The following is a 12,288-nucleotide window of genomic DNA, read 5'->3' on the forward strand; positions in this document are numbered from 1 at the left end:
TCACTGTCATATTTTCTGAAAAAATCCTCTTTGCCCAAGATTCTTCTCCTAGGAAGCTGAGAAGCCTCAGAGAAAAAATAAAATAATTATCTGATTTGCTTCTCCTGTGTTGGAGTTGGAGATTGTTTATCCAACATGTGAATTGTTTTGACTTAATGACCAATCATGGTCAGGTTGGACTCTGGAAGGAGTCACGAGTGTTCATTATCATTCTTGTTAAGCCTTCTGCAAGTACCCTTTCTCTATTCCTTAGTATAGTTTTAGTATAGTATTCTTTTATATAATAAAATATCATAAAATAATAAATTAGCCTTCTAAAACATGGAGTCAGATTCATCATTTCCTTCCTGCCACAGGGAACCCCAAAAATGCCACTGGAGCTGACTCTCAGAGCTGTTTTAGCAGTGCCTAAAGAGAGGTTTCTGCACGCTGCAATTACTCCTAATGGAGCAGTTGGGAGCCCACGCTCCCGTGGCTCTGCCAAGCCTGGCTCCAGGGAACACCTTTCCCTGCACACACCTGCATTCCCAGCCCATGCAGGGCTGGCATCAAAGCTACCACAGCCTCAGCAATCAGCATTTTCTGACAACATTCCCAGTCTTAGTCCAGTGCTTTCCCACAGCCTGATGTCAGACTATTGAAAATCACAGCTGTACCCAAAAGTTCACAGCACTCACACACACATAAAGATTTTAAATAAATTCCAACAACTCCTTTCTGTCGAAAATGTTGTTAGAAATCATGTCACCAGATTTTTCTCAGTCATTAAATAAGCTGAATCCATTAGGAAAGCATGAAAAAGCACTCAGAAAGCACTTTGGTCACTTGCTTTGCTGGCGGTGGGCTGCCCAAAACAAAAGGCAGTTGCCACAAACCCCAGTTTTTAATTAAAGGAAGACTTAAAGCTGAATATGGGTGTCAGAGTCTGGTGGAAAACCAGGGCTCTTAGTTAAGGTAGCAGCCAGGACTGCCCAGGAAGGGACTTTCCTGGTACACACAAACATGAGTAACACAGTCCTTTATAAAGAGGCATAAACTGTCAAAAGTACTGAGAAATCCCCTTTTGTTCCCTTAAAGCTGTGTGACCAGCCAGGGCAGGCAGGAGCAGGGCTCCAAAGGGGTTTCCATGGGCTGAGAGCTACCATGAGGACCAAATGTTAAAAGCACCTCCCTGGCAGCAGCTCCACAAAGCAGAGGCTGCAGGACTTGCCCTCATAGAGAGAGCTACAGTTGGAATTTCTCACTGAGCCCCACCAGAGATCTTCAGGCTCTGAGAATTCCTGTCAAGAAATACTGAGCATGAAACCAGCAGTAGGATCAGGAAAGCCCAAATACAAGGATCCACCAGGAGGGTACTAAGAGAGCTCCTTGTTTTCTAATTAAACCAAGGATCCACCAGGAGGGTACTAAGAGAGCTCCTTGTTTTCTAATTAAACCAAGGATCAACCAGGAGGGTAGTAAGAGAGCTCCTTGTTTTCTAATTAAACCAAGGATCCACCAGGAGGGTACTAAGAGAGCTCCTTGTTTTCTAATTAAACAAAGGATCCACCAGGAGGGTACTAAGAGAGCTCCTTGTTTTCTAATTAAACCAAGGATCCACCAGGAGGGTGCTAAGAGAGCTCCTTGTTTTCCAATTAGACCCAGAACTAATGTTTAAACTAATGTTTAAGGCTTGCACAGTCAAATCTCTGCCTTTACTGGAAGCTGTGGCTTACTCCTGTGATCAGAATATATTCTTACAAAATTAACAAGAGAAATAATAATATATAAGTCTATAAATACAAGTAAAATCATGTAAATATATGAGCACAGAGATATAAATAATAGACACACCAATGCTTTACTGATGGGAACAGAATAGAACAGCTCAGCTCTGGGCTATGAGCCCCATCCTACTGTGTGTCCCTCCCAGGTCTAGGATTTATTTTTGAGCAGGAATTTTCCATGTGGTGTATGGGAAGTTCCCTGTGGATAGCCCCAGGGCTGCTCCCTGAGTGCAGCATGCAGAGGCCATGGCAGGAGTCCAACAGCCTCAGCTCCCCAGCCTGGGACAGCTTCAGTCCCTTGGGCTCTGGCAGAGCCCCTGCGCTGCCTTTGCTGCTGCCTGCAGAAACCTGACTTCTGGAACACATCCTCCTGTCAGTTGGGTGTTTGACTCCCAAATAATAGTTTCCAGCCCAATCATACCTTGCTGAGATTTACCAGCCAGATAACAGGTTAAAGGAAGTGTGAAAGCACATCAGTGAGCTGGCTTGCACTCCCCAGGGCTTGGTGCCCCAACTGAGCCTTCCTTCCCACACAATCTTTATCACACGATAAGAAAATTTGGTTTATTTTCCTGTCTCAGGTACTTTACTCCATTATTTGCTTTATCATTAGAGTTCTGGAATGATGGAGGAGTCAGGAGTTTAAAGTTAGTTATGTTTCTAGGGAAACAGGGACAATAATGAAGCATTTCCACACCACAGCCAGTTTCAAGGATTTGTGAAATATTTACACTGCTCCCAGTTAAAGTGCTTGAGCTCTTCAGGAGAATCTTCTATTTATTTTCCTCATACCAATCTGTTTAAATGTTCTATAAATGGCAATCATTGAGACGTTAAATTCTGTGCCCCAAGAGCACTGCAGCAGCTTGGGCAGGAATCATTCCAGGTCAGCTCAAATCATTGATCCATCATTTCTGTCCTGCCATGAACAAACCAGAGCCCTGACAGAAATGTCCTGTGTCTTACTCTCACAATTTCTGTTAACACAGAACCCTTACACAACCTTGTTTCTCACCTCTTTCAGTGCAGAAATTATGCATTCCCTTCACTACAATCCCTCTACTTCACAAAAATAATCATTTTCAGCAAATTCCCTCTTCTCAAGCCACTCACAGCTGTGTGTGCATGTGCTGGGACCTGCCTCTTCAGCACAGCAGCATTCTTGTCTCACAATCTATTGGCACATTCACAGAATACATAGCAATGCCAGGTTTTGAGCATTAAAAAAAAAAAAAAAAAGATTTATGATGGGCTGTAAAAGTCAGACAGCCAAGAATTGTATCTTGGGTAAACCAACTGCAGTTACCTTGGTACCAGCTGCAGATCAGAGCTTGTTGTCCCTGGTTCTTCCTACAAGGAAGTTTAAAAGAAAAAATAGAAAATTTTGTGCTTGAATTAAAAAGCTGCAAATACTTCATGCCTCTGATCTTTAAAAGGGGAGAAAAACATCCCAAGCTGTGATCTTAAGAGGGCCTGTGACATGATCAGTGGGGAGGGTGGAAAAAGTTCATGTGAGCAAGAGAAGAGATGGAGACTCAAAATGTGCATGTGAAAAAGCAGCATATTTTCATTGATGGAAGCAAAGGCAGAAATGAAAAATTACCAGAAGGGAAAAACAGTTAAAAATTGAAAAGATAAATCCAGAATAATAAATTGGCTTTGCTCATTCATTCATAGATGTATCCATGGCACTGCAGGCACCAACAAAGTTGGTTAAAATGTTCAGTAAGTTCATTAAAGTGTAATTGATTATCTATCCCTGGAAGCAAATTCAGCAGAATGTGAAAAGAGAGAAGGATATACCAGTGTCCTCAGGGGCAAGAAAAAAGGGTTTACAGGACAATTAATAAAGCTACCCTGAAACAACAGGAATGCTTTTATAAAGCAGCAGTTACTGGCAAGGCAGAGAAGATAAAAGGTAAAGCAGAACCAGGTCTTAGCCAGAAGCTTGGGTGTGTCTGGATGACTCTGCTTGAAAAAATGTGTCTCCCTTCCCCTCTGATAAGGTGCAGATAAGGGAAATTCCCTGTGCTGACCATTCCTTATTGGGAAAAAGCTGACCATACCATAAATTAGGTTTATAGTACTGGCAGAAAAAGATACTTACACTGAATACTAACAGCACCTTCTTCAGCTTGCTGTACTGAAGGCTTTTCCAAGCATTTAAATACACATTCTCACCCTAAGGGAGCTCTTACCAAAACAAACACTGCACCCATTAAGGTGAAACAGAAATTGAAAGTCAAAAGATTTAGAATTAAGTTTTAGCAAAACTGCTGTGTGAGGGACTGATTTAGTACTAGAGGCTTATGCTGTATTTGGTGTTATAAATCAGATTAATCCATTTGACTGTGTGTCCCAATCCTTTCTTCTTACTGACGCTAAGAATTGCAGCTCATTCTTTGGGAGATTCTTCCCTGTGAGCTCATGCAAACCCAACCTGCCTGCAGTACCTGATCAATATTCTGCCAGTGCAATATATGGGGATTGCTGCTTTTACTCAAGATATTGCAGAGGGCATCCAGAAGCCATCCAGATGGCAATTTTCATGAGCTGGATCATTAAATATTAGGCAGCATCACAGATGAGCTTTTCATTTTGCAAAACCCAAAAATACACTGCATTGAGGTCCTGATATGGGAGTCCAGGGAATGCTGAAGGAATACCTGGAGGGACAGATGTTCATCTCTCCTTGCTCCAGGACACAGATCTCAAAAAGAACACTTATTCTCCTTTCAGCTTCTTGCTTTTCTCTTCAGTGAAGAAAAGCACATGCACTGGTGCTCTTTACATTCTAACTATGGACTTTAATATTTAACAAAAAAATAACTGCTTCCCAGTTGTTTTCTTTCAGTCACCTCCTGACACCAATATTTCATCTGTTCCCAGCCCTTGGAGCAGTTACTGGCTGGGCAGGTTTGTCCCACCCAGGGCTGAACAGGACATTCAGGTCTCCAGAAGGAACTGGTGTGTCTCTGGCAGCAGGAGCATCCCTGGGCCTCTGAGGAAAGGCTGCACAGCATTGCAGTGCAGGATGGAGAGCTGTGGGATGCAAAATCTGCACAGAGAGCAAAGAGCTCTGCTGTGGTGTCCTGGGGCTGAAGAGTGGTACACATCCTGTGTGTATCCAGTGATATATTCCACACCTGAGTCACTGCAGAATTCCTCCTGATACGGCCTCCTCATTACCTGGTGATACAGGTGCCTTGGCTGGCCTCCCATTTGCTGTTTGCTCTTTCCCTCCCTGAATTTGCCCTGCAGTTTGACACCTCTGTACACAGGGAGTGCAGCTCATTGCGTAGCCTGGAACACCTGGAGGAGCATTTTTCATGGGTATAGAAAGGCCTGGCTGCTCCCAAGAGCTGCAAGTGCTGCCAGGCCAGAGCTTTCCTTCCATTCTCTTTCTTTCTCATTCCCTCCAAATTCTGTGGAACTCCTCAGAAGTGTTTTGGAGGAAGGAAGTAACAAAAGTTTTTGAAAATCCATCTTGGATAATAGAGGACCTGAAAATTTTAGAAATAACATTTTCATAACTCTCAAAGACCAGAAGACTGAGTGATTCTGTTTCTTCTCTTTGCTTCTCTCTTTCAGTAGCAATCAAAGGACTCAGTGTGTAATCAGACACTTGTTTCTGCTCACTCCCCAGGTACTCGGGGATGTCACTGCTTTTCTCTGCTACAAGTACAGCCATGGCTGCTTCAGGAGGATACTTGTGTCTGCACAAAACCACTCTCAGACACGGCACATCCTCTGTTAGCCCAAACGGAACCAAGAGTAAAGACAGAAAGAGCGAAAACTTCCTTTCTGAAAGAAGAAATTGTCTCAAGGGGAATGAGGGAAACAGAGGGGTGGGAACGTGAAGGTCCACACACATTGTTCACCGTTTGGGCTCCTTACAAGCTCTGTTATCAGGCTGAATCACTCTGTTAAAACAAGGCTTTGTGTGACTCCGCTCTGACCGCGGCGTTGGCCGCAGTGGGTGCGCTCCTAACCCCTTTGTTTCCTCGTAGGTAAACTCTAACCAGGTTTAGGAACGCTCCCCTCGGGAGGGAGACGCCTCCTCCAAATCCCACCTTTAGCTTCAAGCTGCAGAGGTCCGGGGGAGGGGATCCCTCCCGCGTGTGGAGGTACTGGGGGAGGAAACAGCCCACTCCACAGCCACTGACCAATAAGGGGAACCGCCGTGTTGGCAGAAGGCTTAGGGCTGATAAATTCCATGGGTCTCAGATAACACATTCTGCAGACAACTCCCATTGTCACCGGCATAAAAGCGGTGCGGTGGGGGAGCGGGGCACTCTCCTGCTTCGGGATCGCGAATCGCTGAGGTGCGGCTTAGGTCGGGTCCTTGCTCTTCCTCCCCATGGCCAGTTACAGCTTCAGGCAAACCAGCTCCTCCGTGGTGGGGGGACCCGGCGCCTCCTCCCTCCGCTTCGGTGGCAGCTTCAGGGCCCCCAGCATCCACGGGGGATCTGGTGGCAGAGGTGTGTCCGTGTCCTCGGCCAGGTTTGTCTCCTCCGGCCTGGGAAGCGGCCTGGGGGGTGGCTATGGCGGAGGCAGCTTCAGCAGCAGCTTTAGCTATGGGGGTGATGGGCTCCTGTCGGGAAATGAAAAGGCGACCATGCAAAGCCTGAACGATCGCCTGGCCTCCTACCTGGAGAAAGTGCGAGCGCTCGAGGAGGCAAACTCTGACCTCGAAACCAAAATCCGAAACTGGTACCAAAAACAAGGACCAAGCCCAGCTCGGGACTACAGTCCTTATTTCAAGACTATTGAGGACCTCCGAGACAAGGTAGGTGTTAATATTTATCAAAAGTCATCTTAGATTTCCACTTACAAAGGAAGCATGAAAAGCCAAAAATACCCTTGGGGAACCCCTAGAAAGCATTGCAGGTCATGGGAGGGAGAGGGAGGTGAGATGTAAATGCAAGGACTGGGTGGGGGGTTAAAATCAATGTCAATATGGAATTATCTACTTTTTGAAATGCTAGCCAAGAGGAGGTACAAACCAGTCAGTGGGGGATGCCCAAGTACTGAAGTCTGATAATGTTGGCTTTTAACAAAGCATATGTCTATACACATGCTGGTCATGCACACACATATAACCAGTTAATGTATGTATGACCATATAGAAACTGATATATAATGAGAGCCAAGCTGTGACAGCTACCTGCCTGTCTCTGCAACCTCTCACCTGCCATAGAGCTTGAAAACCCTCAGAGGCCCATACACACTGCTTTAACAATGAAAATAAAAACGGGTTCAGAGTAATTTATTTTTCACATTTCCCATACTCAGCCTTGGAATTAAGTGAGCTGAAAGATCTGGCATAGGAAAAAAGGAAACAGCAGACATGAAGTAATCAATCCCATATATAAATGCAGGATTTGCCCCAAGAGCCCATGGGTACCTGATAACAGATTGCTGAGGTGATACACACCCTGCATAACACAGGGAGTAGCTGATTAACTATGTAAATAAAAGAAAGAAAACTTGAGGTTTAGTTTTCTGAGTTCAGCCTGGAGTTCATGACCGCTCCCACGCAGGTTGCTTCTCCTTGCTTCAACCCATCCACATTCACTCCTGATTTAAAATCTGAGCTCTGCTGATGGCAGAATTGGCAATGGGATTTCCTCCTGTTAGTATAGTCTTCCCTCCTTTGTTTTGCTCTCCTTAGTTAGGGGTGGGAAACAATACAGCTGGTCTGTGGATGACCTTTTGAGTTTTTGAAGTGGCAGGCATAGAAGACATGGTTTCCAGGTAAAACAGAACAGAGATTCCTTTAAATAAAATTTCTTTCAGAGGCTTTCATGATGCATTAAAATAATCAATAAACACCATCCTGGTATTCTAGGAAATAAAAATGTGATCAAAGATGGTCTCTCAAAGTCCTCTCCCCCTTCGCCAGCATGTATTTTTGTCTCACTGTGGAACTTCTACCTAAATTGGCTTTCACTTCATACACTGGACACGAGGATGTGTCCAAAACAGAATCCTGGCAGAAGTATGTGATAAATCTGTGTGACGTGTTTGCTGTAGATCATGGATCCTTCCCTACATCTCTATTTGCTGTAGCTACAGGTGAAATAGACTCTTCACTCTTATCTGCACAGCAGGGAAGCTGATAACAGTTGTTTCAGCCTCAGTAATGAGCTCTCATTGTTTGCAGATCCTTGATGCCACCATTGATAACGCCAGGATTGTGCTGCAGATTGACAATGCCAGGCTGGCTGCTGATGACTTCAAAACTAAGTGAGTAATTTCTGAGAGGAAAAAGATTTCATGAGTAGGCAAAAATCCTTGTTGAGCCAAAGGGCAGTGAAACTGGAATGGAATGCCCCTAAAACCCCTATATCAATATTGGTTTGATCCTGTGCATGCAGTTCAACCTTCATGTCTTTGCTGAAAGCACAACTAAAATTTTTGCATAATGTGGAAAATGTGGAGAAAGGTTTAATGCTTGATGATATTTGCTACAACATAAATCCTACAAACCCAGATACATTCATACTGTGTTTCTTGTGGGCTGGGTGATCAGTGAACCTGGATGGGTTTGCTTTGCTTTTTTAAGGTTTGAGACTGAGCAAGGTCTGCGCATGGGTGTGGAGGCCGACATCAACGGCCTGCGCCGGGTCCTGGATGAGCTGACCCTGTCCAGAGCCGACCTGGAGCTGCAGATTGAGGGATTAAAGGAGGAACTGGCCTACCTAAAGAAAAACCACGAGGAGGTAAACCCCAAGAAACACGTTTGAAAGTGGCACTAGAAAAACAGCCTGTGGAGATGTGGAGTCCCTCAGGATTGCCTTGGGCTCAGTGAGGGAAAGATTCCTGTGTGGACTGGGATCCCTCCTGCCAGTATCTCAGGGGAGTTAGTCAGCCTTAGCCCTTGAAGAAAGGACAGAAGGTTCATAATGTTTTCAGTTTACAATTGTGCCCTCTTTTGTCTCCTCTGCCATTCCCCACAGGAGCTGAGTGCCCTGAGAGGACAAGTAGCCGGTCAAGTCAGCGTTGAGCTGGACTCTGCTCCAGGCATTGACCTGTCCAAGATCCTGGCAGATATGAGGGACCAGTATGAACAGATGGCTGAGAAGAACAGGAAGGATGCTGAGGCCTGGTTCCACAGCAAGGTAAAACCCCTCCATACTGTACAAACACCAACCAAAAAAATCCATGAAAGAAACAACTATTAAAACACACAGAAAAATGCTGTGACAGCTTTATGCCCCCCACATTTCTCACCTAGTGTTTTCCCTGTCTCAGACTGAAGAGCTGAACCGTGAGGTCGCCGTTAACACCGAACAACTGCAGAGCAGCAAGTCTGAGGTCACTGACCTGAGACGCACCCTGCAGGGGCTGGAGATCGAGCTGCAGTCCCAGCTCAGCATGGTACGTCAGAACTGGCACTGCCTGACAACCCCCACTGAAAAGGGCCCATATTTCCCTCCCCACACCAAGTCCTGCACTGGCAGCAACCCCTCCTGCCTGTTGTTTGCCCTGACAGAAAGCGGCGCTGGAGGGCACCTTGGCCGACACAGAAGCGCGTTATGGGGCACAGCTGGCACAGATCCAGGGGCTGGTTGGCAGCATCGAGGCACAGCTGGCTGAGCTCAGAGCTGACATGGAGCGCCAGAACACCGAGTACAAGATCCTCATGGATATCAAGACTCGGCTGGAGCAAGAGATCGCTACGTACCGACAGCTCCTGGAAGGCCAGGAGTCCCAGTAAGAACCTTTTGCTCAGTCTGACCATGTCATGTCATGGTGCTCATTTGCCACAGCACCTTGGTTAACACAGTACTCCTGGGGTTCTACAGTTTTTAACAAACTAATTTTGCTGGAGCTAGAAATGTTACAGTTTTCATTTACATGAAGTGAGACCCCAAATAGTTTCTAAACAGGAAGGGGAACTGACAAGCAGCACAGTAGATTATTGCAACTAACAGTTGAAGTGATCAGCTGCATCACATCAGGAAAAGTGCAGTTAATAATGTTTTACAAAATATAAAAATTAATACCAAATTCCCATAAACTCCCTATTACCAGGTAGAGAACTCTTACCCAACAGGAATCAGTGTGGGAGGAAATACTGGGAAGAGAAGTGAAGGCAGTCACTGAGTGACTCCCACATGGCAGCACAGCTCAATCTCGTCTCACACAGCCTCAAGGAGGAAAAAAATGAGGCAGGGTTTGAAAGGTTTTGGTTTGCTCTGTTACTTCTTTTCCATAATGTCTTTTCCCAGTGCAGTTTAAAAATGTATTTCCTACCACAATTCCCTGTCCTTTCCTGAGAAGGAGGGCAGGGAGATGAGCATCTCTTTCCTGACTGCACAAAATGCACCTGATTGATAGATAATTTGCTTTCATCAATTCTCATCTCATGCAGAATTTGATGTATTAACTCTCCTTCCAATTGTTCTCTTTGTTCCACAGGATGTTTGGCTCCCTTTCGGGAACTGCCGGTAAGAATTCCTTCTTTTTCAGAAGAGGTTTTATTTTCTAAAGCCACATAACTGGTAGTTGTGTCTGTTCTAGAGACTGGGGTCTGCATAATTTGTTAGAAAAAAAAATTATGTCTCTGGTTAGATTGGAACAAATTTCAGCAATTAAAATATGTCAGATATCAGAAAAACATCTCAGACTCTGCTGAAGCAAAGCACAAAACTCTTAATCATTTCCCCAGATGAAAGGACACGGGAATTGAAGCTTGGCCAGCTCGGGGGAATTGCAGGAACATGCCAGTAAAAGCTGCCTTGAGCTGTTAGAGGTCAGCAGTGTCATAAAAGGGATGAGTCAAATCTAGGTGATGGAGAGGAAAAGTTCTGAGAGAAGGGAATGACAGATGAGGCCCCAACCAAGCTCAGTGCCCACCACAGAGTGGTCTGTGTGAGCTGGGCTTAAATTATTGCTGTTCTTTCCATGTTACTACAGACAAAAGAGACAAGCACTGAAGGTCTTTCAAAGGTCATCTGCAAACTGAGAAAAAGCAGACAACACATGTGGATTGAGATGGAGAAATTACTCTGAACTGCTGGAAATGACTCTTGAAGCACAGAAGGTTCTTGGCCACACAAAGTTTAGGCAGATTCATTCACTTAGCGATGATTAAGATGCATATTGGGTCAGCTTTGCAATTATTTCTAGGTTTTGCATGTATTGAACTGCTGCATCTACTCAAATAAAGATGATATTCTTGCAATCTTTGCTTCTTTGGAGTTATTGTGATATTTCACTGGAGTTTGGCTTTACTCAGGCAGGAATTAGCCAGCCAGCCTCCCTGAGAGGGCTCACAATGCGGGGGGCTTGGGCTCCATCCTGATTCTGCTGGCTCCTCTTGCTGGCAGAAGCTTGGAATACAGAGGCAGTGGCATCCCCAGCCCTTGGAGGGGGACACAAGAGTGACCTGGGTTTCTCACTGTGATGCTGTGCACTCTGCAGAGCAGGGGCAGTGGGATGGGAAGTGGTTCTGGAGAGCAGCAGGAGTTGGGAGATGTTTCATAGAGTAAAATACAAAGCAAAATATTGGCTCGTAGATAATTCCTGCAGGAGCACATGGGGTGAGCTGCAGTTGGGAGAATTCTTCACTTACATTCTCTGTTCACACAGGGCTTACAAAGCATTAGCACCAATTTCAGCCTACTTACTTTCCATGCCATTGCAAGGATATTATCCTAGCTGAAATTCCAAGTGGAATCACTTTTAGTTCCAACAGCCAGAAATCACTGATTTTATTTGCTACCAAACTGACAGCCAAGGAACCTTCAGGGATTGTGCTAAAAGCAAACCACGGCTCCAGCCCAACCAGCCCCTTCCCAGCTCCTGCTGTTACCAGAGGCACAGTTTGCTCCACAGCTGGGGGGATTGAAAACAGGGATATACCCAGACTGAAAGTATCCCAACACTGCTCTCCCCCAGAGTGGATCAGTTTGCAGTCTGTGATTCAGGGAGACATCATAAAATCTTTCAGCACTTCTCTCCTTGGTCCTGAGGAACGTCCATGATCCCTTGTTCACAGCAGATTAGTGGAGTGTACGCATGGCTCAGAGCACCCAAGCTCTGGACCTCCTCTCTCAAGGTGGGGCAATCCTCCTCAATCCAAAGGTGCTGGCACTTGGGTTTGGTTGAGCAGTGACTCAGGTGACCTGTCAACATCATCTGTCACTACTGACACCGACAATCCCAGTTCAGCCTCTGGAATGAAGCATGGTGGCCTTTAGCAGTGGCTTCACTTTGACACAGGAAAACGGTGACAGGAGAGAAGAAATATCAAAAAGACACAGAGAAAGGGACAAGATGGGGAGAAGAGGGGGAAAGATGGGCAGAATCAAAGGGAACAATGGCCCAAGAGGCACATGGGGTCCAGGGATCCTTCAGGAGTTCACCCATTTTTGTGGGGGTCACTTCTGGAAGAGCCAGGAGAAGAAGAACTCGTGCATTCAGTACAGGCAGTTGCTGAGTGCAGACACATTAACACATGGTTTGTACCAAACTTATTCCCTACAACACCGAGACCTGGAAACCTCCCTAT

General features: G+C 45.5%; 1 protein-coding gene and 1 long non-coding RNA gene across 4 annotated transcripts in view; one reads left to right on the top strand and one right to left on the bottom strand.

Moving 5' to 3' along the window:
• Positions 1-12,288, bottom strand: part of LOC143695767 (uncharacterized) — a 151,668-nt gene that overhangs the window by 87,552 nt on the left and 51,828 nt on the right. The gene's annotated exons all lie outside the window — the stretch shown is intronic.
• On the top strand, positions 5,905-10,959 carry LOC129130964 (keratin, type I cytoskeletal 19). Its single transcript, XM_054649678.2, has 8 exons — positions 5,905-6,555; positions 7,933-8,015; positions 8,335-8,491; positions 8,729-8,890; positions 9,024-9,149; positions 9,265-9,485; positions 10,194-10,222; positions 10,692-10,959. Exons 1-8 carry the CDS (start codon positions 6,127-6,129, stop codon positions 10,709-10,711), a joined length of 1,227 nt encoding a protein of 408 aa, XP_054505653.1. The 5' UTR covers positions 5,905-6,126; the 3' UTR covers positions 10,712-10,959.

The sequence above is a fragment of the Agelaius phoeniceus genome, chromosome 26 (genome assembly GCF_051311805.1).
Source record: "Agelaius phoeniceus isolate bAgePho1 chromosome 26, bAgePho1.hap1, whole genome shotgun sequence".
In the NCBI taxonomy this organism is placed as follows: domain Eukaryota; kingdom Metazoa; phylum Chordata; class Aves; order Passeriformes; family Icteridae; genus Agelaius; species Agelaius phoeniceus.